This window comes from Bubalus bubalis, chromosome 5, assembly GCF_019923935.1.
Source record: "Bubalus bubalis isolate 160015118507 breed Murrah chromosome 5, NDDB_SH_1, whole genome shotgun sequence".
Lineage (NCBI taxonomy): Eukaryota > Metazoa > Chordata > Mammalia > Artiodactyla > Bovidae > Bubalus > Bubalus bubalis.
The window spans coordinates 39,415,370-39,442,848 of record NC_059161.1 but is presented as its reverse complement, the minus strand read 5'-3'; the positions used below and the strand labels follow the sequence as shown (position 1 = coordinate 39,442,848).

Genomic DNA, 27,479 nt, shown 5'->3' with positions numbered 1-27,479 from the left:
TCCACTTTGCCAGAGTCCTCTCCCCAGTCTCATTGCTCTGTCACTGCCCAGCTCAAAACTTTGATAGCCACTCTCTCTTTGAGTTCAACAAAGATACGCCTACCATCACAACTTCTATTCAGTTTGGTCCCATAGATCATAGGCAATGCAACAAGGCAAGAAAAAGAAACAAAAGGAGCAAGGTTAGAAAGGAAGACATCAAGCACTTGTGGACAGATGATACCACGGACTGCACAGAGCATCCGAAGAGTTTGTAGGTACATTATTAGAAGGAATAAGTGATTTTAGCAAGATAGTTGGATATAATGTCACTATATCAAAATCAATTGAATGTTTATATATTTGCACTGAACCACATGAAATTGCTGTTTAGATAGGACAGAAATAATCAAATATTGGCATTTCACACAGTTCAAACTAGTACTAACAATAAAAAAGTTAGTACATGAAGTATTGAAAAAGATATCATTTGTATTATCAACAAAAATACCAAAGACGTATAAATCTAACCAAAAGATGTAAATATCTCTACACAAATCATAATAAAACATTATTGGGAGAATTTAAAGAAGACCCAAATGGGGAGAGGGATCAATTAGGCTGTTGGGATTAACGTACACACACGACTATATATAAAGCAGATAATCCTACCCATACAAATATGGACCCTTGATTTATAACAAAGATGGAGTTTAAAACAGTGAGGAAAGGACAATTGATTTGATAAATGGTGTGGATTCAACTGGATATTCATAGGGACACTTTAAACAAAGGCAAAACAGTAATGACCTTAGGAAATAAATGTAGGATGTTGTTGAGACCTCAGTGGAGGAAAAGCCTTGCGGAGCAGAACATGAGAAGCACTAGTCATAAAGGAAAAGATGGATCAATTTGACTACACTGAAATTAAAAACACCTCTTCATCAAAAGACACCATAAAGAGGATGAGAAGGCAAGCCGCAGCGTGGGAGAAGAGATTTTAAACACAACTAAGACAAAGGGCTCAAACCCAGAATTATAAGAAGTCCTAGAGATCAATTCAAAAAAACAAAGAGAAATGAAAACATATTCATCAAAGACTTGTTTTTCATTATTCACTACAGCCAAAAAGGAGAAACCACACAAATATCCAAAAACTGTTAAACAAAATGTAATATTCTTATACATTCACGTACAATGGAAGACTATCGGGTAATAAACAGGAGTGAATGGGGACCCTAATCTGTTGCCATGGGAACTAGAGGCGGGCATCATATTGATACCTGCAGAGACGGGCCTGCTCTGCTGCCCCAGCATACCTCAGTGTCTGGTACCCAAACCAGGAAACAAGTGAGTCCTTCCATTCTCTACTCTGGCCCTTGAAGGTCTCAGTCCCAGAAGGCCTTGAGATCCTCTTCTCCCCATACTGGCTTAGTGACTGCCCTGACCACCCCACACACCGTACTCCACCCATTGGACACCATGGCCCTGGAGACTGCCCCTGGCTCCTCTGGAGAGCTTACCTGGATCTGGATTGAGCTTCACCACGAAGGAGCTGGAGTTGGGAGTCATTTTAGAAGCATCTTCTGGGGCGAGAGGGATGTCCCCTCCAAGAAGCATGGTCCTGGCACCAGGGCTTGCTGGGGAGGTCAGGGTGGGCTTGGCCTGGGGGATGGCGCCACTGGGAAGGAAGCCAGAGATGGGACTGGCAATTCTTCTGATGGTGCAGGGGGAATCTGTGCTCAGGGATAGCCGTTTCTATAGAGAAGGGGCCCCCAGACTCTGCCCACAGCCTCTGGCAGGCCCTCTGTCAGATCCTGGGAGCAAGACCTGTGTTTTCTTGTCCTTCTGGGTCTCCTGTGTGCTCAGGGCAGGCTGGGCACACAGTAGGGCCTCAATGACCTTTCTGCTCAGCAGAGAGGCCCCCTGGATTCCTGATACCCTGGACTGACCCCCACCCACATCCCCAGCCCACAATGCCCTGGGTCTCTTATCAGGTGGGACAGCCCCACACGAGGGTCAGCTGGATAGCGCGGGGCTGAGAGTCACCTGGTGGGGCCCTTGCAGTCCTGTGGGCTGGCGCTGCAGTTGGGCCTGGCCCCTGGGGGACCCGGCTCACAGACGGTGTCCCTCTGCGCTGTGCCTGCAGGGAGGACAGCGATGCCTTCAGCTTTGGTGCTGAGGAGCCAGAGACTCCAGGAGCAGACCTCTTGCCACCACAACCCAGAGAAACACAGCGGCCATCTGCTCTTTGTGCCTGCCCAGCATCTGTTCACCTTTGGGGTAAAGTAGCCCAGTTTTCCCAGGAGAATTACACTTCCCAATTTCAGTGTCTGTGGTAAGGAGCTGGGATGGACTGACCACCCCACTCCCACTTCCAGGAATAGCCATGGGACGGGCTGCACCAATCGATCCATCCCATTCCTGTGGCCATGATGGGCTGGGTCAGGGGTGGGCACATGACCCAAGCCATGTCTATGAGAAGCAACTTCAAGGTTTTGTTTTTGTTGTTGAGAATATGGGAAGGAGAAGCAGATTTTCCACTGGAGTTGAGTAGAAAGCAAGTCTGGAGCTTCTGGTAGATATTTTACAGGAAAAACAACACACAGGGGGGTAGAGATCAGAGACGGAGAAAAGACAGAGCTCCTGGATCCAGCCATACCTGAAGTTTCACAAAGAAAAATTTCAATTACATGAACCAAATAATTTGTGACCTGCAAACCAAAGAGTTCTGAAGAATACTGGGTGGAAGCAAAGCGGAGAAGAAAACATGGTGCTTTCAATCAAGTGGACCTGAGTTTGAACGTTTTGGTGGAAGTGGCTATGAGCGAGGCTGACTCATCTCATCTACCTGCACTGTGCTGGGGTGACAAGACTTGAGCATAAGGTTCAAACGTTGGACTAGATCTGTGATCGTAAGCAATTACCTGCCATCTCTGAACCTCAATTTCCTCACTGGTAAAATGGGGCTAATACAGCCTTATGGAGTCTGGAGAATTTCAGAGGAGAAAGTCGGTACAAGGTCTTAGGATAAGACTTAGCTATAAGCTCCACCTGAGGCAGAAATTACTTTCCATTCTATAGCTGGAGAGACTGAGGCCCTGAGAGTTACTCGGTGGGAACTCTCACAGAGGAATCGAGCCAGGGTTTGGCAGCCAAAGGATGGAGTGCTTTACAAGCAGTGCTATTCAATAAAATATGTGGATCACAAGTCACCATTTTAAATTTTCCAGTAGCCACATTTTGGATAGTAAAGAACAAACAAGTGAAATTAAGCAATACATTTAACCCAATATATCTAAAATATGAACTTTCCCAATGGCTTGGCAGATAAAGAATCTGCCTGCCAATACAGGAGATGCAGGTTTGATCCCTGGCTCAGGAAGATCCCCTGGAGGAGGAAATGGCAACCTATTCCAGTATTCTTGCTTGAAAAATCCCATGGACGGAAGAGCCTGGAGGGCTGCGGTCCAAAGGGTCACAAAGAGTCAGACACAAATTATGCCAATAGATAATCAACATAAACTGCTGCTGCTGCTAAGTCACCTCAGTCGTGTCTGACTCTGTGCGACCCCATAGACGGCAGCCCACCAGGGTGCCCCGTCCCTGGGATTCTCCAGGCAAGAACACTGGAGTGGGTTGCCATTTCCTTCTCCAATGCATGAAAGTGAAAAGTGAAAGTGAAGTCGCTCAGTCGTGTCCGACCCTCAGCGACCCCATGGACTGCAGGCTTCCAGGCTCCTCCAGCCATGGGATTTTCCAGGCAAGAGTACGTTAATCCTAAAGGAAATCAACCCTGAATATTCATTGGAAGGACTGATGCTGAAGCTGAAGCTCTAATACTTTGGCCACCCGATGTGAGGAGCCAACTCATTGGAAAAGACCTTGATGCTGGGAAAGACTGAGGGGAGGAGAAGAGGGCAGATGATATGGTTGGATGGCATCATCGACACAATGGACATGTGTTTGAGCAGACTCTGGGAGATAGTGAAGGACAGGGAAGCCTGGCGTGCTGCAGTCTATGGGGTCGCAAAGAGTCCGACACGACTGAGAGACTGAACAAAAATCAACATAAGAAATAACGAAATGCATACTTTCTGTGTACTAAGTATTTGAAATCCAGCACATATTCTATACTGACAGCCCATCTCAAGTGACTGGCCACATTTTAAGTGCTCAGTGACCACAGATGGCCAGTGGTACGGCTTTGGGCAGCAGTCTGGGGGGCAGGAAAGAGAGGCCTCTGGCGCCACCGTGTGGCAGATGCAGGAATGCCATTGAGAGAGCCAGAATTGGTCCACAGGCAGCAGCAACAGAACTCACAGCAGCTTTTCTTAGGGAAGAGCTTCTAAGCAAGAAAAGCCCCCATGCAAGGCCTTCCAGTTACACTTCCTCATTTACAGAAGGTGAGACCGAGGCCCAGAGAGGGCTGGGAACACACCCCACAGATGCAAAGCTGTACAAAATCCCAGGTATCTGATGCCCAGTTCAGAACCCTTTCCCAGGTGGCACTAGTTGCCATTGCAGAAGACACAGGAGATGCGGGTTCGATCCCTGGGTTGGGAAGATCCCCTGGAGAAGGGAACAGCTCCCCACTCCAGTATTCTTGCCTGAAGAATCCCATGGACAGAGGAGCCTGGGAGGCTACGGTCCATTGGGTCGCACAGAGTCAGACAGGACTGAAGTGACTTGGCATGCATACATGCACCTCGCCTGCCTGCATGTGGCAGGCTTCTGAGGATCTGTCTACTGAGGGTTCTGCATGAGTAGGGTGAATCCAACCAGATTTGAACTCCACCCGCCCCCAGCTCTGATCTCCCGGTCACATCAGTCGACAGACATCTCTGAAGAGCAGATGCCGCGCCTCACAGGGAGATGACTGTGAATGTGCTGAGCATGGTCCTGGCCCTCACGAAGCTACTGGGAGAGAGGGAGACAAGCACTGACCACACTGAGACAGAGGCCAGTGTTTGCATCCGTGTTGGGAAGGAGACGTGATCTGTGAGAGGTCAGGAGGTGATGTCTGGACGGACGGCTGAAGGCAGAGTTGAGTTCACTGGGTGAACAGGGAAGGAAGGGTGTCCCAGAAAGAGGGAACAGCATGTGCGAAGGCCTGGTAGAGGGAGAAGCATGGCACATGCATGGACCAAAACAGGGAAACCAGCTCTGATATTCTGGGAAATGCCAGGACAGAAACTTCAGGGTTCTTTCTTGCTTATCAAGCATCAGAGAATTTCTGCCCCAAGCCTCAAGCCAACCCAAGACCTCCTCCAGCCAGGGCAGTGCCTGGAACTCTTTCTGAGCCTGGGAACTAAGGTGCAGGGAAGGGACCACTGGGGCCTCTGGGTGCATCCTCGGCATCATCATGATAGGAGATGTCTTCTGTCCCTCAGGAAGGAGGAGGTGGGAGGTCAGGGTGGGGGTGGGGTGGCATCAGCAGAGATCATGGTCCTGGGCGGTGGGGATACTCACCCTGCAACTTGACAACCATCCCTTCTGGGCAGACAGAGTGGCGGATGCAGCGGGCACAGGAGTTGACCACTGACGTGCCACAGAACATGCCGGACCGGCACTCACAGACGCGGGAGGAGTTCCTCGAGCACGGCTTCTTCTCCACAAGGTCTAAGGGACACAGAGAAAAGTCACTGGGAACTCAAAGAGGGTGAGGGAAGGGACCCAGAAAGCACCATGGACAGTCCAGCACATGAGGGAAGACACTGCTGTGGTCTTCCGCTGGGCAGGGCAGCTGGCATGCCCCGCTCTTCCTTCCAAACTGTTCCTGAGATGAGGGCAAGAAGGCTGCATGAGGTAGCCTCCACCTCCTAGCCCACATCCCTGGAGATCACAAAAATGATATTAAAAAGAAATGAATATCCCAATATTAAAATGCGCAAAAAAGACAGGGCGGGATATTACATGCATATTTCAAAGTGAAAGCAGCCAATTGGAAAGGCTACCTACTGTGACTCTAACTACATGACATTTGGGAAAAGACAAAACTAGGGAGACAGTAAAAAGATCAGTGGTTGTCAGTGTTTGGTCGGGGTGAGGGAGGGGAAGATGAATGGGCAGAGCACCAAGGATTTTTAGGGCAGTGAAACTATTTCGTATGCTACTGCAACCATGGATAGATGACATTATAAGTTTGTCAAAAACTAGAATCTACAATGCAAACAGTGAACCTCAATGTAAGCTGTGAACTTCAGTTAATAACACACCAACATTGGTGCACCTGTTGTAATGATGTACCACACTAACGCAAGGTGTTAATAACACTGGGGAGTAGTGGGAAATCTCTGTACTTCCTGTTCAGTTTTTCTATAAATTGAAAACTAAAAAAAAAAAAAACAAAACAAGTCTGTTACATTTTTTTCAATGGGCAAAGGAATGGAGAAATGGAGAATACCCTTCCCCGAGAAGATACACAAGTGGCCAGAAAGTGCATGAGAAGATGCTCAACGTCATGAGTCATCAGATCCATCCATTAGTCATCAAACCAAAACCACAAGGATAGACCACACTGTATCCACCAGGACAACAGAATATACATGTCAGACAGTGACACTAGCGGGTGAGGATATGGAGAAATTGGAATCCTTTTAGAATGCTAGTGGGGATATAAAGTAGGACAGAGCTGTGGGAAGGAATCTGGCAATTCCTCAAGAAGTTAAATATAGATTTACCATATGATCCAGCAATTCTACTCCTAGAGACATACCAAAGACAACTGAAAACATATGTCCATTCAAAAACTTGTCTGTGAATGTTCATACTAACATTATTCATACTAGCCAAGAAGTAGAAACAACCCGATATTCATCAACTGATACACAGATAAAGAAAATGTGCTATAGCCATATAATAAAATATTATTCAGCCATAAAAAAAGAATGATGTACTGATACACACTACAAATGGATAAACCTTGAAAACACTACATAAAGTGAAAGAAGCTAGACACTAAAAGCCACAAACCGCATGATTCCAGTTACATGGAATGTCTAGAGTAGGCAAATCCATCGAGACAGAAAGTTGATTAGTGAATGCCAGGAGATGGAAGGAGGGGAGAATTAGGAGCTAAGGGGTTTCTGTTTTTTATTGAAATAAAGCTGATATACAATATTATATGTTTTAGGGATACAACATAGTGATTCACAATTTTGAAAAGATATAATCCATTTATGGTTATCACAAAGGAATTCTCTGGGGGGAGGGAATGTTCTGGAAATGATAGTGGTAGTGGTTCCACATTGTGAATATAAAACCACAGCACTGTACACTTTAAATGATGAGTTTTATCTTTAAAAAAACATCACTGGTAAAAATAATAATAAATGCAAATATCCCTGAGAAAACAAGAAGGGGCATCCCCGGTCAACCAGAAATGATGAGGACTTCCTGGAACAAGGAAGGCAGATGGGGTTGGATGGAAAAAGGAGACCACAGACCAAAATATACCCAAGAAGATTATGCTGGAAGAGGCTCTGGTGCTTGTCTCCAAGTGGGTGCATGGCCGGGGCGATAGGGAAGGAATCTGACAAGCAATGTGACGGCATTACCCAGCTAGGTCCCTCACCCACACTGCTCATCCATTCATGCCACAGAGCTAAGAAGCCAAGCATCTCCCCAAGGAGACTCAGGTGAGGTGAGCTGATCAGCCCTGGGGGGAGGAAGGGACCCTGCAGACCCAGAGGAGCAGCTTCTGGCAGACCCTGCCCAGCACCTCGCTCACCTTCACTGCCTTTGGAAGCAGGTTTCACCCTCCACCACCACCCCACCTTCCCCACCTCCCACCCCTATCCAGGTCATCAGATAACAGGTGCAGAGCTTGAAGTCAACAAAAATCAAAGAAAACCAGCACCAAGAAAAAAGAGCCCCAAACTCAAACAGAACTAACACTCAAGAAAACAGATAAAAGAGAAAACAGAACACGCCTTTGGAATAGATACACTTAATATCCTCTGAGAGACAAAAGGAAATTATAGCTATGACAAGGAATCGTCTTAGGGCACAATGACTGTGTTCCCCATTTCTGTTTCAAATGGGCTTGGAGAAAGACTACATTTCCCAGCCTCCCTTGAGGCTGGATGGGTGGTCATGTGACTTCATTCTGGCCAATGGGATGTGGGCAACAATGACAAACATCCCCTCCCCTACACCTGGCCCCTAAAACCATTTCAGGACACTTTCTTTCTCTTCCTTGTTCCTCATTCTCACTTGAACCCCAGAAGCTTTACTCAGGAGAGAATAAAATCCTGACAATTTTCAAAAATCTGGAGAAGCCAACTAAAGGCAGTGAGTAGACATCCATGGAAAACTAAAGAAAAAACAAAACTCTTTGAGTAGCTGCCTGCCCGTTAATGTCACAGGCCTGGGCAGAGGTGGAAAAGACTGCCTGGACTTGCCAATTCCAGGAGCCAGGCCAAGTGGGAGGAATGAGCAGAAGCCCTAGGAGTGGATACACCCCTTTCTATGCAGCAAGAGCCTGATAAAGACTCTGACAGAAGGGAAGGCAGACCCCCTGCCTGTCTAGCAGACAATACCTATCTCTGGCTGCTCTCTGACCCCCCACCAAGGTCCTTGGAGCTCCTAAAATGAGTTTCAAAAGAAATACTCAAGATTCCTCAAGAAATTAAACATACAATTCCCACATGATCCAGCAATTCCACGGCTGAATGTAGACCCCAAAGAACTGAGAGCAGGGACTTGAACAGATATTTGTACAAATATGTTCATAGCTACAATATTCACAATAGCTAAAAGGCAGAAACAGCCCAAATGTCCGTGGACATCAACAGTTAAACAAAATGTGGTAGATACGTCCAGTGGACTTTCATTCAGCCTTAGGAAGGAAGGAAACTCTGACATGTCATAACATGGATGAACCTTGAAGACATTATGCTAAGTGAAATAAGTCACGAAGGATAAATATTGTATGATTCCACATCTGTGAGCATCCTAGAGTAGTCAAATTCATAAAGACAGGGAGTAGGATGGTAGTTTTCAAAGGCTTGTGGTTGGGGGGTGATGTGGAGCTAGTATTTAATGGGGACAGAGTTTCAGTTGCAGAAGATGAAACATTTTTGGAGCTAGGTGATGATGATGGCCACCCAAAAATATGAATGTACTTCATGCTGCTGAAGAGTACACTTTTCTTTTCCTTTTAAACTTTTTCTTTTGTATTGGGGTATAGCAGATTAACAATGTTATGATAGCTTCAGGTGAACAGCAAAGGGATTCAGTCATACATATACATATATCCATTCTCCCCAAAACCCCCCTCACATCCAGACTGCCATATAACATTGAGCAGAGTTCCATGTGCTATACAATAGGTCCTTGTTAGTTATCCATTTTAAATACAGCAGTGTTCAACAGTATACTTTTAAATGGTTAAACTAAGAAGTTTTATGTATATTTTACCATGATTATTTTTAGGTAACCCTCAGGAATTCCCTAGTGGTCAGTGGTTAGGACTCTATGCTTTCACTGCAATGGCCTGGGTTCAATCCCTGGTTGGGGAGCTAAGATCCTGCAAGTCACAGAGTGCAGCCAAAAAAAAAAACAGAATTAACTCCCAGTCTTCCCCGATAGCTCAGAAGGTAAAGAATCCACCTGTGATGCAGGAGATGTGAGTTTGATCCCAGGGTCAGGAAGATCCCCCGAGAAGGAAATGGTAACCTACTCCAACATTCTTGCCTAGAAAACTCCATGAACAGAGGAGCCTGGCGAGCTGCAGTTCATGGGGTCGTAAAGAGTCAGAGAAGACTGAGCAACCAAGCACATACAGCTCAGCTGAAGCTCTGAGCTGGGAGGACGCACGAGCCCAGTGAGGTGGGGCAGGTGTAAAGGAGAGATCCCTCATACTGTGTCAGGGACAGAGTTGCTGCCATGGCTAAGCTTGAGCAAGAAGGAAAAATATAACATGGCAACTATGTGAATGTGCTATAGCAGGAAAGACGACAGAAGGGAGGGAGGAGAGAAGACAAGAAAGAGAGAAAGTGCTAAACAAGATAGGAATATAGTTTGCAAGGACAAAGAACCCAGTCTACAACAAATAAGCAATCCCAGGAGTGCTTCACACTATCAAGGAACTTAATAAGAATATAGCTTCTCTGGTGGCTCAGACAGTAAGAATCTTCCTGCAATGCAGGAGACCCGGGTTTGACCCCTGGGTCAGGAAGATCCCCTGGAGAAGGAAATAGCAATCCACCCCAGTATTCTTTTCTGGCAAATTCCACGGACAGAGGAGCCTGGTAGGCTATAGTCCTTGGGGTCACAAACAGTCAGACACGACTGAGCAACTAACACACAATAAGAATATAAATTCAAGAAAGGAAGAGCTTTTTTTTATTAAAAAAAAAAAGATGATTTTTTTAAAAGGATGAAGTAAGAAGGAAGACTGCAGTGCAAAAGAAAATAAACTGAGGTGCACAGCACCAGCATTAGAAATTCAGTAAGTGGACTACCAGTATCCTGGGGGCCCTATGATACCTGGGCAGCAAGAAATAAAAAAGATCAGGTGGAAAATTGAGTTAATGGCATAGAGAAAAGATGGAAAAAACACCAGTGAATGCAGGGTAAAAAGGCAGACATTAATGCAATGGATGAAGCTGATGGACAAGGAGGAAAAGCAAAACGATCAAACATAAGAATAACTGGCATCCGTCAAGTTAACATTGAGATGTATCTGTTGAGCAGAAATAGAAAATCCATGTAAATTCCCCTGAAGTGAAGAACTAAATCTGCAGATAGAAAAGACATACCAGATACCAGGAAGAATTGTTTGCAAACAATTAATATCACGGCATATTCTGGCTAAGTTTTTGATCCTTAAGAATAGAGAAAGAATGATTCTCGGAGTCACCTACAAAGGTGGGAGGAAAAAGCTGATTGCAGAATCTTTCACAGCAATATTTTTTTTACATTGTGTTTCAAAGTGTCTTTGTCTTTTATATAGTTCCACTATATATTACAAATACTTTTTAAGTAGATTTTAATTAAGATTTTTAGAAGGAGTTTCAATATCAAACTCTCAAAAATTAATAGAATGACTATACAGAGAAGTAGAAGGATATAGTAGACCTGAAAAGCACCATGAACCACTTCAAACATAATTAAGATTTATACAATTTTCACACAACAGTAGGATATAAATTCTATTCGAGATCCCATAGACTATAAACTAGGAGGCACTGAAATATATCCAGAGACATAAAACAAGGTGCAAAAATTTCATGGTCTAAAGGTGTCTGTTCTCTTATCGCTATGGAATTATATCAGAAATCAATATCAAAAGATAATTGAAAATAGCTCACATATTTTTAAGGGCAATGCCTCCATAGCACTATTTACCACAAGAAGACACCTATCCTACCTATCCTACCAAGTTCTAGAGAAAATATATCCCAGGATAATATTATACCTGTCCAGGTGGTCCTTCCAGTTTAGAGACAGATATTTTCAAACATGAAAGAAGTCAAGGAAGGTGTAAAAGAATCCCTGAAAAGTCCACATGACAGTGAAACCTAACCAATCAAGTGATAAATCAAAATGAAAAATTCAGGAATGAGAAGCTGTGATAAATGGACTCATCGTGCACAATGGATAAATTTAAATAACAAAGTAAAGCTAGCGTGGACTTAGAGCTACAGAAAAGAAGATCAACATCATAGACTATGCAGAACAAAAATAATGTGAGCTATAAAAGTCAGGAAGAGGATGCGGAGGCCAACAAGTCATTCATTTTCACTACAGGGAGTCTCTGCTACCCCAAAATTGAAACAAGTAGAATATGACTTTACCACAAGAGACAGTCATTCCTTCAATGATTCCTAACTGCTTATTGATTTTCATAACCTTTTCTGTTAATTTCAGAGGGTTTTTTTTAAACCCTTGTGATATCTCTTGTGATAGTCTAGCTTCTTCCCTTTCCTTCCTCCTCTGAAATATTTGAATAAAGTTAAAGATAATCATTTTCACTCCATAAGCAGTAAGATCCCATCCTCTTGAAGATTCCTTCTTTCTGTGTTTGTATAATTTGTCTGGCTACGAACCAACCCATTGTCTCTACAGAGAGGGAGAGAGGTGTCAGTCACCCGCTGACTGGCTTTCTTCCTTGCTCTTGTGTACCGCTTGAATTTTTATGTTGTTGCTGTTTTGGGGGGAGTTTTTGTTTGCTTTTTGGCCACACCCTGGCATGAAGGATATGAGTTTCCTAACCAAGGATGGAACCACGACCTAGTACTGGAAGTGTAGTCAGAACTCCTGACCGCCAGGGAAGTTCCTGCTTGAATGTTTATGATGGATGCATATAACTGTCATTTAATAAAATGACGTCAATAATTTTAAAAATTGTAAAGCTATATCAGAGAAATGGTAACATAAACGAAGAATGGCAATCTTAATATCAAACAGAAATTAAGGCAAACACATTATAAGAAACAGAGAGGTGTATTTCATGTTGATAAAGGGTCCAACCCACGAGGATAATATGATACTCATGCACACTGTACCTAATAACATAGCTTTGACACTTATGAAGCAAAAACAGATAGAGCACTATGAAAATCTGATGAAAACCAAGCATATTGGGAGGCAGACTTTAACACATCTGTCTCAGAAACCAACCTTTGTGAAAGTGACAAAATAAATGAGGACGCATCTTATTAAAAGAACCTAAGTATTAACAAGCTTGATCAGACCGGTACACACGGACTTCTGTACACAACAAACAGAACATGCGTTTCTCCCCAAACACACTAAACGCACTAAACAGTATGAAAGCTTATTTGTTGTTGTTCAGTTGCTAAGTCGTGTCCTGCTCTTTACGACCCCATGGACTGTAGCCCACCAGGCTCCTCTGTCCATGGGATTTCCCAGGCAAGAATACTGGAATGGGTTGCCATTTCCTTCTCCAGGGGATCTTTCTGACGCAGAGAGTGAACCCATGTCTCCTGCATTGGCATATGGATTCTTTACTGCTGAGCCACCAGGGAAGACCACGAAAATGTATTAGGCCAGAAGAAATCTCAACAAATTTCCCCATCCTCCCCCCACAAAAAAAAACCCAACAAACAAATATGAGATAGCACACAAACCACACTCACTACCCTTAATAAGAAATTAACAATAAAAGCACTTATTGAAAATGTTCTCCTGGAAGCGCTGTGGTCTTGGGAAAGAACACAGCCCTTGGTGTCAAACCAGTAGCTGAAACTCAAGCGCTCCCATTAACCAGAGCATTGTAATTTTGGAAAGGCCCTTAACCTCCCTAAACTTTGGTTTCCTCACTGTAAAGCTGAGATAAGAAAAGAATCTTCCCCTGGGGTTTAGCAGAGTCAACACAATATATAAGTGTACATCCCTCCATCGAGGAAACATGGTATCAATAATTAAGTCTCTAAAAGGCATGGATGCAGGAGGGCAGGAGGGCAGGAGGAAGGCTCTAGAGGGAGGGGATACGTATAGACTTATGGCTGATTTGCACTGCTGTCTGGCAGAAACCACACTAATGGCAGAAAATGAAGAGGAACTAAAGAGCGTCTTGATGAGCAAGCAAAAAAGCTGGCTTGAAACCCAACATTCAAAAAACTAAGATCATGGCATCTGGTCCCATCATTTCATGGCAAATAGAAGGGGAAAAAGTGGAAGCAGTGAAGATTTTCCCTTCTTATGCTCCAAATTCATTGTAGATGGTGACTGAGGCCATGAAATTCAAAGACCTTTGCTCCTTGGAAGGAAAGCTATGATAAACCTAGATGGTGTATTAAAAAGCAGAGAGATCACTTTGCCAACAAAGGTCCATAGAGTCAAAGATATGATCTTTCCAGTAGTCATGTATGGATGTGAGAGTTAGATATAAAGAAGACTGAGCACTGAAGAATTGATGCTTTTGAATTGTGGCCCTAGAGAACTCTTGAGAATCCCTTAGACTGCAAGGAGATCAAACCAGTCAATCCTAAAGGAAATCAACCCTGAACATTCATTGGAAGGGCTGATGCTGAAGCTTAAGCTCCAATATTTTGGCCACCCATGCAAAGAACTGACTCATTGGAAAAGACCCTGATGCTTGGAAAGATTGAAGGCAGGAGGAGAAGGGGACGACAGAGGATGAGATGGTTGGATGGCATCACTGACTCGATGGACATGAGTTTGAGCAAACTCCAGGAGATGGTGAAAGCCAGATCTGCCTGGCGTGCTACAGTCTGGGGTCAAGAAGAGTGAATGATTGAAGAACAGCAACGGCAGAAAACAACACAACATTGTAAAGCAATTATCCTCCAATTAAAAAAAAAGTATGGATGCAAAATATCACAGCTGATATCAATTCATAGATGCAGAGAGGTAAACTGAAGCACCAGGGGGCTGATTCAGAGGACAAGCACCAAATCTTGTTTCTTGCCACCTCCCACCTTCCAGGTCCTCTGCCTCCCCTGCTTCCCTCCCACCCCCAAGGCCCCCCATCCTCCCTGGAAGGAGCCAGGGAGGAGAGATACAGCCCTTACCTCCAGAACAGCTCACACAAGCTGTGCAGCGGTCATTGCTGTCCAAGTAATAATCGTGCAGACACTGCCTCTCGCAGTGGTGGGACCCCTCTGGGCACAGCTGCTTCGGGGAATACCCTGGGGAAGAGAAGCAGAGATGCTCCTGGTCAGGTCACCTTGGAGGGTCATTGCTGCTGGGGTACAGGCAGGGCCTGCCTCAGAAGGAGGCGAGTAGGAGGTGACATAGACAGAGAGAAAAGGACTCCTGAGGTCATCATTCAGCCCTGAATTATGGCACCACAGACCCCTCTGTTATTGAATCAATTATTTCTCTTTTCTCTTGTTTGGGCTTAAGTGAGTTAGGCTGCTGTTTGTTACAACCAAAAGAATCTAGACTAGGGACTTCCCTGGTGGTCCAGTGGCTAAGAATCTGCCTTGTAATGCAGGGGATATGGGTTTGATCCCTGGTCTGGGAAGATCCCACATGCCATGGGGCAACTGAGGCCGTTTGCCACAACTACTGAAGCCCAAGCACCTAGAGGCCTTGCATCACAACAAGAGAAGCCACCGCAATAAGAAGCCCCCGCAGCGCAACGAGAGAGTAGCCCTTCCTCCCTGCAACTAGAGAAAGCCCGAGTGCAGCAACGAAAACCTAGGGCAGCCGAAAAATAATAAAAAATTTTTTTAAATTAAAGAAAGTGGGTTTCCAATGTGGAGACAGCCTTGGAAGAATATAGAACAGGAGTTCCAAGAGAGGAAGGCAGTGGGGAAGGAGTGATAGCGTGAGACAGCAGGAGGGGGGCCCGCTGAGTCCCAGAGGGACTGAAGGAGACGGGGGTGGGGTGGGGGGGTGCACAGCATTCCAGGCAGAGGGAGCCGCCAGGGCAGAGGCCCCTATGGGAGAAACAGATGCAGCTGGTACAGAGATCAGAAAGGCCACGGGGGCTGAAGAAATGATGCTGGAGCTTCTGGAGCTCAGGCAGCAGAAGAATGATGCGTGTTTATTCACTTTGTTTCTTCTTTTCCCATATTCCACTTAGATCTTCTCCCCTGAGCACCACTTTTAGAATACAAAATCAAACAGTTAAGAAAGCAGCACTGACATACATACCCTGCGTGTGTGTGCACACTCAGTCGCTCAGTCGTGTCCGACTCTTTGCGACCTTCTGGGCTGTAGCCTGCCAGGCTTCTCTGTCCATGGAATTTTCCAGACAAGAATACTGGAGCAGTTTGCCATTTACTACTCGAGGGGATCTTCCTGACTCAGGGATCGAACCTGTGTCTCTTGCGTCTCCTGCACTGGCAGGTGGATTCTTTACCACTGAGCCACCAGGGAAGCTATCATGTGTAAAATAGCTAGTGGGAAGCTGCTGTATAACACAGGAAGATCAACCTGTGCTCTGATAATCTAGAGGGGTGGGATGGGGGTGGGAGGAAGGGAGGTTCAAGAGGGAGGGGACATATATATATGCTTACGGCTGACTTACACTGCTGTATGGCAGAAACCGTACTCTTGCCTGGGAAATCCCATGGACAGAGGAGCCTGGTGGGCTGCAGTCCATGGGGTCGCTAAGAGTCGGACACGACTGAGTGACTTCACTTTGACTTTTCACTTTCATGCATTGGAGAAGGAAATGGCAACCCACTCCAGTGTTCTTGCCTGGAGAATCCCAGGGACCGGGGAGCCTGGTGGGCTGCCATCTATGGGGTCGCACAGAGTCGGACACGACTGAAGCGACTTAGCAGCAGCAGCAGCATGGCAGAAACCAACACACGGCTTCCAAGGTGGTGCTGTGGTAAAGAACACGCCTGCCAATGCAGGAAACGTAAGAGATGTGGGTTGGATCCCTGGGTCAGGAAGATCCCCTGGAGGAGAAAATGCCAACCCACTCCAGTATTCTTGCCTGGAGAACCCCATGGACAGAGGAGCCTGGCCGGCTACAGTCCAGGAGGTTGCAAACAGTCGGACACGACTGAGCAACTGAGCAGGCACACGCACGGTGTATGTATGTCAGGGCTATTTTCTCAACCATTTGGTTTTTAATTGTGTCGCAAAGAGTCAGACATGACCGAAGTGACTTAGCACGCATGCACACAACACAGCATTGCAAAGCAATTTTCCTCCGACTAAAAAATAAGTTGAAAAAAAGAAACCAAATGGTTAAGAAAGCGTCTGGCGTTGTTCTGGCTCTTAGAACTGGTTCCCAAGTGTCCCTCTGTGCTGATGCTCCCAGTCTCTGAACGGCGCCTTTCTGACTCCAGATGTTCTCAGCGTTTGTCCTCCCTTTCCCGTCACCGCCTCTCACTTCTGGCTCAGTGTCAGGCAACCCGGCCGCAGCTGCTTTGGCCGCAGAAACTCCCACACAGAGAACCGCTTTTTGCTGAGTCTGGCCTGCCAGTCCCTCCGCCCTCCCCTCCCCCAGCCCCCTTCACACTCTTGTTGTTTAGTCACTAAGTCATGTCAGGCTCCGTGACCCCATGGACTGTGGCCCACCAGGCTCCTCTGTCCATGGGATTTCCCAGGCAAGAATACTGGAGTGGGGTGCCATTTCCTGCTCCAGGGTAATCTTCTCAACCCAGGGATCGAATGCACGTCTCCCACATTGCAAGTGGATTCTTTACCACTGAGCACTACACCCTTGACAAGCTAAATGGAGCCCCTCCCAGATCTTGAATGCCCATCCCTGCCCACTCCAGGCCTTGGCATATTCTCTGTCCTTTAATCAGAGCATACCCACTCCCCACCTTGGTCGACTCCTGCTCATCCTCAGGACCCCTCCTCCAGGAAGTCCCCCCTGCATGTTCCAACCAAGTCAGGTCCCCTGGAATATGTTCTCAGGGCTCCCAGATGCTAACTGCCTGGTGCAGCAGAGACACATTTCGGATGGACTTTTCAGCCCACAGATTGCCTTTCTTGGAGAACTGCCCCCATTCCCCCACTCCCTGCCCTGCTAGCAGTGGTCCAAGGCAGTTCTGTCATTGGGGAACCAGAGCAGAGGTGGACTCTGGCCTTATCTGAGCCATCAGATGCTTTTTTCTTGTGCTTTGGAACTGGAGCTGGAAGATGTTTGTCGGGCGTCCCCCCATTGCCCTAAAGGAGAAGCCCAAATGGGGAGGGGACTGAGGGCCAGCCAAGCTCAACCAGAGCAGGGAGGGCAGGCTGCCTCCTCCTTGAAGAAACCCTCAGCTCCCCCAGGACAAGACGGGGTTCACCCACCCAGCCCCAAACAAACCTTGCTCTCTGCCTAACACCAGGCCTGGCTTCACATTGTCCCCGCTCCCCCAAGCCTGGGGAGGCGCCTCCTATGAGGAGGTTAGCCTGGGCACAAAAGGGGAGAGATCCAGAAAGCAAGATGCAGAATAGGAAGGGGGTAGCCCCCACGTGGGCTCTTCAGTTTTTCAGCCCCTCCAAGTTGCTTTTTTAATAATTTTATTTATTTATTTTCGTGCTGTATTGGTTCTTGTTGCTGCTTGGGCTTTTCTCTAGTTGCAGCAAGCGGAAACTATGCTCGAGTTGCGGTGCATGGACCTCTCATTGCAGTGGCTTCTCTTGTTGTGGAGCATGGGCTTTAGAGCATTCAGGCTTCAGTCGTTGCAGCTCCTGGGCTCTAGAGCACAAGCTCGGTATTTGTGGTGCAGGGGTTTAGTTGCTCCATGGCCTGTGGGATCTTCCTGGATCAGGGATGGAACCTGTGTCTCCTGCACTGGCAGGTGGATTCTTTACAACTGAGCCACCAGGGAAGCCCCCCTCCCAGTTCCTGAATGCCCATTCTTGCTCACTCCTGGATTTGGCATATTCTCTGTCCTCTAACCAGAGCACACCCTCTCCCCACCTTGGCCCTGGCCAACTCCTACGCTGCCTCCTCCCCTCAGTGAATGCCTCAGGGTCAGTGCCAAATAGGAGGGAAGAGCTCAGGGTTCTAGTTAGTCAGCTAGATGACCCCGCCTGAGCCAGTTACCAGCACGTGACCATGGGCAAATCCCTGAACCCCGCCTCCCCCGCCACGTGCAAGTTTCCTCTTTGGGTTTCCTATCGGGGCTCAGTGAGCTCAGATGGTTACCGGGCTCAGCACTGGCACAGAACATGCTTCACCAGTGATAACTGTGGCTGTTATTATGAATCAAGTGAATGACCTCCCTGCCACTGGGGAGTGTGTAAGCAGAGGGCTGGGGATCAACTGTCAAGGATGCTAAAAAGGGCATAACAGGCCTGGGTGGGAGGAGAGACCTGACGACATCGTTTCTCAGTCTCAAAGGTCTCCCTGTTTCCTTCCTCCACCAAGCTGCCCCCATACACAGCTGAGGGCAGACTGCAGGCGGCGGGCAAAATGTCAGAAATTTCCCCGAGAGACAGAGGAAGGGGTTTTTGTGGGTTTTTCAGTTTTCCTCTCTTGCATGCCCGGAAGCACAAGGTCAATAAAACTCCAGCAAAATGCCCCGCCCACCACACCAGCATCAGGTGCTCAGTCACCCCAGTCACTGGGCCTCAGAGAGGGAATATGTGGGGAGAGGGAGCACCCCTCTTCCCTCCACAGCATCTAAGTAGAGGGAGCCAGGGACTGGGATATCACCCGCTCTTTCCACTCACTCCTCATCAAAGCCCAGCCAGGCTGGTGCCAAAGGGAATGGAGGGCATGGAAAGGAAGTGTCTGTCTTTCTCCCTGTAGCTGGGATTGTGGGTCTTATGGAAAATCAGAGCCCTGTGGGCCACACCACCCAGGAACGTTAACCTCTGCCTCCCTGGGAAGATGTGGTGTACAACCGGCCACATAACCTGGGCTGGTGGGGAAGGCTTTGTGGAGGGAAGGGTGCCAGGAGGGCAGATTAGAGGTAGTGGGGAGGGCGTCCTGGGTGCAGACAGGCATGTACAATGGCCCAGAACTTGAAAGCATACAGTAGGTTCAGAGGACACCAAGCAGAGCAGTTCCTGTAGAAAGGCCAAGAGAGAAAAAGCTGGAAAGGTGATAAGTGACATCAGTGTAAGAATGAACAATAAATAACTGTTGGATGGATGTGGTTGGAAGAGTGGATAAAAGGGGGATGGGAGAAGGTGGGGAGATAGATTAGGGATGAATGGGGAGGGGGTCCAGTGCTATGGACTGAACTGTGTACTCCTTCAATCCATATCTGAATCTCTAACCCCCCAATGTAGTGAGTTGGCCAAAAAGGTCATTTGGGTTTTTCTGACAATGTTGTGGAAAAACCCAAATGAACTTTCGGCCAACCCAATATTTAGAGATTGGGTTTTTAGGAGGTAATGAAGGTTAAATGAGGTAAACACGGTGGGGTCCTGATCAGATAGGATTAGTGGCCTTGTAAGAAGGGGAAGAGATTTCCCTCCCTCCCTCTCTGCCATGAGAAAGTATCTGTCTGCAAACAAAGAAGAGATTTCTCACCAGAAACAAAACCAAACCCTGCTGGAACCTTGATCTTGGACTTGAGAACCTCCAGAACTATGAGAAAATAAGTCTGTTGTTAAGTCCCCAGTCTGCAGTATTTTGTTACGGCAGCCTGAGCAGACTGAGACAGATGGGTAGATGTATGTGGGATAGGTGGCAGCAAAAATAGGAAGGGAGAGGATAGGAGGAAGGAGACAAGAAGAGGAAGGGATGGACAGGTTAGTGAGTGGGGGAAAGGATAGCATGTACATGGGTGGGTGGCTGTGTGGCTGACGGGCCATATGTGACCCCTCATATGTGGCTATGTGGGTAAAGTTCCAAGTACTAAAAAGCAAGGGGCCCCACTTGTTATGTATGTTCCAAAACAACACTGAACCATAAAATAAAGGCAAGAAAGTCCAATAGAGTTCTACTTTTTCTGCTACAATGACTTCTTACAATCATTTTTTAGAAATAAAAAATATCAGATTCTTTCCCACAACATTTCTCTCTGTCCTTGGGTGGGCTGAGCACAGGTTGAGTCTGCCCTCTTGGTGCAGTAAAGAGCCCACAGGAACAGACTGAGCAGGGTTACTTCCAGTTCAGGGCACACAGCCTTGGTGATCTTGGGCACCAGGGCCTGTCACCATCCTCCAGACAGCAATGCTGGCCCCTCTACCTGTCCTGCAGACCCCTGCCCACTTCCTGTCTTGCACTGGGTGGAGTGTAAGCCTGCTGTCCTCAGAGTGTAGGCGCAGTTGCCCCTCATGCCCTCTGCTGACATAACAATGAATATCTTTCCTCCCCCATGAGTCCCTGTTCCCAGATATCAGAGACCATGGCTGAACTTCATCTCATGACTCCACCCAGCTAGGGCCACTGGATATGCTTTGGGACTTGTGATAACCACAGAGGATGGGAATGTCTTATGACCTTGTGACCTTTAGACTTATCTGCAGAGTGGGGCAAACAGGCTCATCTCTGTTCCAGAAGGATTTTCTGATGGTGCCTGTCATCTACATTTTATGCCCATCACTGTGCTGGGGATAGGGTGTTGAGGGGGGAGGGCGCGGTGCAAGCCTTCCAGGAAGTGAGCTCTGGGCAGGGAGATTTGCCCCCAAGAGAGCTGTAGTCCTGGCAGCCCTGGACAAACGTGCTCCCAGAACAGGAAAGATGAGGCCTGCAAAGGGCTTGTAGGCCTGGAAATGAGGGGTGGTCAGGGGGTGTCGATGGCCCAGGCTTTGGGGTTCACGGAACCCTGGGATCTGGCCGCAGTCAGCTCCCTTGTTTTCTATCTCTCTGACCTTGGGCAATTTGCTTAACCTTGCAGCATCCCCACCCTCATTTGCAAAATGGCAACAGTAAAGGATAATCATGAGGAGCTGATAAGATGACGCAACACACCTGAGGCCCCAGACCAGTACACGTGCAGCGAGTGTCTAAGTGTTGTTGTTTAGTTGCACAGTCATGTCTGACTCTTTGCCACCCCCTGGACTGTAAGCTGCCAGGCTCCTCTGTCCATAGGATTTCCCAGGCAAGAATACTGGAGTGGGTAAAGATTCTCCAGGGAATCTTCTTGACCCAGGGACAGAACCCACGTCTCTTGCATTGGCAGATGGATTCTTTACCACTGAGACACCAGGGAAGCCAGAACGTTCAATAAAGAGTAGTAATTAAGAGACCTCCTGGAGGAAGGCATGGCAACCTACTCCAGTAGTCTTTCCTGGAGAATCCCATGGACAGAGGAAATTGGTGGGCGATAGTCCTTGGGGTCCCCAGGAGTCGGACAACACTGAAGTGACTTAGCATGCACACAGTCATTAAAAACAAAAACTTACAAAGGGACGGCCTTCAGAAACCCACAGTCAATGACAATGACGATGTTGACTCTGGTAGTTCCCACTTACCAGTCTCCCCAGAGGGTTGTAACTTGAGGACAAAATCCCCCTCGTCGCCACTGCAGCAACCCCCACTCACCCTCACGGCAGCGGTAACAGCACTTCCTGGCAGCCTTGTCATAGTAGCGGCTGAGGTCTCCAAGACAGTCATCCTCAGGGGCTCGCCTCTGGAGCATGAAGCACACTGGTAAGTCCAGGAGGGTGCCAGACCCCCACCCTCCCTCCTGCCCCTCAGGTCCCAGGGGGCCTGGTATCCAGTTGCTGTCAAGACCAGGCCTGAAATGGAACCCCATGTTATAGTAGTCAGGACAGAAACTCCCTCGAAACTGCTCCACCTTTGGTCTTCCCTAGAGTGATGGTGGCATCCCCAGCCTTCTGTAACTCAGACCCCAAACCTTGACTTCTCCCTTGACCCTCTACTCTAGTGCTCACACCCAACCCATCAGCAAGTTCTCTCAGCCTCTTTGGACCAGTATCCCTACCTCCTCCACCAGGTCCCAGTCCCTATCCCATCTCCCAGAGAATAATTCACTCGCCTCCTACCTGGCCTCCAGCATGGGCCCAGCAATAAGAATCTCTGAAAAGAGCTCCTCTGGTGGCTCCCTGGTAAAGAATCCTGCCTGCCAACGCAGCAGACATGGGTTCAATCCCTGATCTGGGAAGATCCCACACGCCTCAGGGCAACCAAGTCCATGTGCCACAACTATTGAGCCTGTGCTCTAGAGCCCAGGAGCCCCAACTACTGAGCCACATGCCGAAACTATTGAAACCCACGTGCCCCAGAGCCCATTCTCCGCAACAAGAGAAGCCACTGCAATGAGAAACCCACAGACAGCAACTAGAGAGTTATCCCTACTCACCACGACCAGAGGAAAGCCCGAGTAGCAACGAAGACCCAGCACAGCCAAAAATAAATTTTAAAATAAACATTTAAAAAATAAATTAAAAAAAAAAACAAAAACATGTGCGTGCATGCACGCTAAGTCGCTCCAGTCATGTCTGGCTCTGTGAGACCCTATGGACTGCAGCCTGCCAGTCCTCTGTCCATGGGATTCTCCAGGCAACAATACTAGAGTGGTTTGCCATGCTCTCCTCCAGGGAAATAAAAACATATATCCTTTCAAAAAATAATCTTTGGTAAACTTGCTTGTTGAAGTCTAACTCTCATGCAGAAAATCACACAGGTCTCAAGTACATATGCACTGAATTTCTACAGCATAAACAAATTCTGCCACCAGCTCCCAGATCCAGAAACAAGACACAAGTACCCAGAACCCCTTCCTGCCCCTTCCCACCACGGAAGACCCCCTGCTACCTTGACTTCTACACCCAGAGACACATGATGTCTGCTTTTATACTTCACCTGGATAGAAACACACACACCCTGACAACTGGCTTCTTTAACTCAAAATTCTAATGTGGGAATCACTCGCATTATTGCAAATAGTAACCATTCATTCAAGTTCACTGCCTTGCGTCGGGAGCCGCGTTAGGCATTACTGACAAAATGGAGGCATGGCCCCCAGCCCCCTCTCCTCATTCCGCAGGCACGGATCCCGGGATGAAGGAGTTAGGCCTTGTAATTCTGACTTGTCCTTTCCTCTCCTCGGTTGAGTTGACTGAAAAGGAATATTAAGGTGCTTATTGTTCTTGAGAGGAGCATGAGAAGGCACAAAGCCTTCTGCAGCTGTGCTCAGAAAATAATTCATAAAGTTAATCATTGACATTTGTTCAAGGACTTTTACAAAAGAGTTCCAAGATGAGCACATAGGCCGTAAGCTTGAGGCCATAGGAGGGATTGATATCTGAAGCCTATTTGTGAAGAGAATGTTTATGGCAAAGGAGTTTACTGAATTTGGGGCTTAGAAATAATTAAAATAGTTAGAAGTTAAAGATTTAAGGAATGTTGTAAAGTTAGCATATTTTACTATAGCTTATAGAAGTTAGGAATTTTTAGAGACACTATAGCTAGAAGCCTTTTTTAAGAGATAGTGAGCTCAGGATGTTAGGGGCAAACAGGACTTAGGAAGATAAGTAGTAAACTGAGGAATGTAGCATGAGTTACAATGTAATCACAAGTTAACTATACGATACATTAGAAGAGGTAGATAATAGATGATAAGGCTGATTCTGAGAGAATCACTGAAGCAGGAAATCTGAAGAGCAACAAGATTTATGGAGATAATAAATCTGGGAGAGGCGGAAATGAAAATGTCAAACCTCTGGCCTAATGTTTTTGTAAAAGTATAAAAGAGAATCTTAAACTTGAAATAAACAGGCAGTCCAAAAGAAAACCGAGAGGCTGCCTCATTTCTCTCGCCGACACCGTTCATCTTTTCAGGTTGAATCCCTGGCTGCTGGAGTTGGACTCCGGCAGCCTTGCACTATTGCAACCTATGGATATGCACACTTTATCTAATCTACTTTTGATGGACCTTTGGGTTGTCTCCACTTTTTGAACGTTATGCATAACCCTGCTAGGAACTTTCTTATACCAATATTTTTGGTGCACGTATGTACACAATGTTGTGTTGCTGTTTTTTAGTTTCTAAGTACTGTGCAACACTTTTGCAATCATATGGATTACTTCTGTTGGTGGGAGTTCCCAGGCAAGAATACTGGAGTGGGTTGCCATTTTCTTCTCCAGGTTATCTTCCTGACTCAGGGATCAAACCCACATCTCCTACACTGCAGGCAGACTCTTCAGCCCTGAGCCACAGGGAAAGCCCTGTGCACACATTACTGCTGAAGACATACCTAGGTATGGAACTGCTGGGTCATAAAGTATGTGTATGCTCAGCATTGATTGGTTCTCCATACAGTTTTCTAAGTTGTACTAACTGACATTTCATGGCAGTGTGTGTGTTCCAATTGCTCCACATCCCTGTCAACACTTGGTATTGTCAGTTTGTAAAGTTTTAGCCATTTGGGTGAGCTTATAGTGGCGTTTCATTGATCTTTTATTTGCATTTCTCTGATGAGTGATGATGTTGGGTACTTTGCCACATGTTTATCAGCCATTTGAATATTCTCTCCTGTAAGATGCCTATTCAGGTCTTTTAGCCATTTTTTTTTTAATTGGATTATCTGACTTTTCTTCCTGATGTGTAGGAGTTCTTTATATATTCTGGATGCAAGTCTTTTCTGAATACATGTGCTGCAAATATCTTCTCCTACCTTCTGTTTTGCCTTTCCACTTTCTTAAAGGAGTCTTGTGATGAATAGAGTCCTCAGTTTCAATGAAGTACAATTTATCAATCTTTTCTTTTATTGTTAATGTCCTATGGAAGAAGCATTTGCCTGCCCAATGTATTTAAATATTCTTTTTTTTTTTTTTTAAAGGGTTGGAGTGGGTATTTTCTTAGCATTTGTTTGTTGGCTGTGTTGGGTCTTAGGTGCAGCATGTAGAGTCTTCAATCTTCTCTGTAGCACGTGAGATCTTTAGTTGCTTCAAGGGAATCTAGTTCCCCAACCAGGGATCGAACCTGGGCCCATTGCATTGAAAGCTCAGAGATTTTAGCTACTGGACCACCAGGGAAGTCCCCAGTTAGATATTCTTTTACGTTGTCTTCTGGATGGTATTACTTAACCTTTTCTATTTGGGTTTCACTTTGGTGCATGGTGTGAAGTAGGGACCAAGATTTACTTTTTTCAGGAATAGGCTTTTTTTGTTTTTTTTGGCCATACCACACGGCTTGCAGGATCTTAGTTCCCCGACCAGGAATCAAACCCTGGCCAACGGCAATGAAAGCCCTGAGTCCTAACCACCAGACCACCAAGGAATTCTTAGGAATAGGCGTTTTTCACGATGCTCTTCCACATGTTTCCAGGGCTCCTTGAAAGCTAAGCCCTTTCATTAGGCAGTGTTCATGAAAGTTTGGGGGAATGACCATCGTCCTTCCTGGTGAACAAGAGGGGAGCATGAAGCAGGTTTCTGGGAAGACCCATAACGAGGAGCTCCAGGAAGGGAGCGTGGGAGGGAGGTGGGGGAGACAGGGAAGGAGGGAGCTGTGTCCCACCTCTTTATCTTCAGCATTCGAGGAGATGGAGGCTGGCAGACAGGAGGTGGCCACTCATGGGATGGATTAAGCAGGGGCTTTCTTGGTTTGGGGGAAGAAAGCAGAAACCACTGACCTGCCGGGAGAGGCCTGGCTGGCCCAAGGGGATTCCCTACTCTTCTTTCCACCTGAGGGAACAATGAAATAATACGTGAACACTCTGCTATGGGCACAGAGCAGCAAGGAGGCAGTGTGGCTGGAAGGCGGACACAGGGAATGTCAATTATGTTCTTCTTCTCTTCTTTATTTGCACATCTGAAGTGTAGCCACATAAATTTGAAATAATAAACATAACCTACATTTGTAAACACCAGTCACACAGCACTTGTCTGTCTCATGTTACCCAAAGCCCAGGGCCTTGGGGACATTCTGTGTGCCACCTGTGCCCAGCCCTCTGCTCCAGCAGAATCTCATTTTTCTCAAGTAAACTGGGGGCACCAGGCACTCTCTAGGGGCCGAGATCTGCCAGGACAGCCCAAGCTTCTCCCTGACCTGCAGCATCTCACCGTGCGCACTTGGAAGCCTATGGCTGCAGGGAGCTGCGGGCAGTGGGGAGCTGAGGGTTCAGCCCTGCCAAGTCTGCTGAGTGTGAGGGAAATTCTGGGGCCCTGGTCTGGGTTTTCCCCTCCTGGCCTGCCTGCTCCTCTCACTGATAGCTATGGACTCAGGGGGACATGGCCCTGCTCACTCTCCCCAGGGCCCAGGGGCACGGCGGAGGGGAGCACAAATGCTTATCCTTCATCTCCCGCCACCTTACCCTGGGTCAGTGGAGAGGGGGCGGCACAGAGGAGAGGGCATCCATGGCATTACAAGTCACTCTTCCCCAACTATGAGCCACACATCACCTCCTTTAGGCCACCCCTAGCACTCTGAGGGGCTTCCCTGGTGAACCAGATGGGAAAGAATCCACCTGCAGTGCAGGAGATCTGGGTTGGGAAGATCCCCTGGAGGAGGGCATGGCAACCCACTCCAGTATTCTTGCCTGGAGAATCCCATGGACAGAGGAGCCTGGCAGGCTACAGTCCATGGGGTCGCAAAGAGTTGAACACAACTGGAGCGACTTAGCATTAGCACGCACATGTGAATGTTGGCCCTAGTGGTAAAGAACCCATCTGCCAGTGTAGGAGATGTAAGAGACATGAGTCGGTCCCTGGGTTGGGAAGATCCCCTAGAGGAGGGCATGGCAACCCACTCCAGTTATTCTTGCCTGGGAAATCCCACGGACAGAGGAGCCTGGTGGGTTACGGTCCATGGGGTCACTAAGAGTCAGACATGACTGAGACAGCCCTTTGGGGCCATATCACTACCCCACATTACAGATGAGGAAACTTCAGCTCAGAGAAGTGCAGTTACTTGCCCAAAGTCACACAGCAACTAATCACAGAAGATTTTGAGCTTCACTGTGTCCCCAGTTCTCTCCCAGTATCTGGTCCTCAGGCTGCCCATTTTGAAAACAAAAAAGGTCCAGGAACTTCCCTGGTGGTCCAGTGCTTAAGAATCTGCCTTGTGATGCAGGGGACTCAGGTTTGATCCCTGGTCAGGGAACTAAGATCCCACATGCCTTGGGATAGCTAAGGCCATGCCACAACTAAAGAGACGCCTATGGGCTGAACTAAGACACAACATAGCCAAAAATTAATTAATTTTTTTCTAAGAGCAGTAAATTTTAAAAATGAAAAA

General features: G+C 47.0%; 1 protein-coding gene across 2 annotated transcripts in view; it reads right to left on the bottom strand.

Annotated features, from left to right (window-relative positions):
• The window catches only part of TNFRSF8 (TNF receptor superfamily member 8), a 73,954-nt gene that overhangs the window by 32,866 nt on the left and 13,609 nt on the right, over window positions 1-27,479 (bottom strand). For both annotated transcript variants that reach the window (XM_025285908.2, XM_006076783.3), the window contains exons 2-6: window positions 21,821-21,908; window positions 14,487-14,603; window positions 5,452-5,601; window positions 2,029-2,122; window positions 1,503-1,660 (exon numbers count right to left, since the gene is read on the bottom strand). In XM_025285908.2, the coding sequence (XP_025141693.1) occupies window positions 1,503-1,660; window positions 2,029-2,122; window positions 5,452-5,601; window positions 14,487-14,603; window positions 21,821-21,908 (607 nt within the window). The remainder of the gene's footprint in view (window positions 1-1,502; window positions 1,661-2,028; window positions 2,123-5,451; window positions 5,602-14,486; window positions 14,604-21,820; window positions 21,909-27,479) is intronic.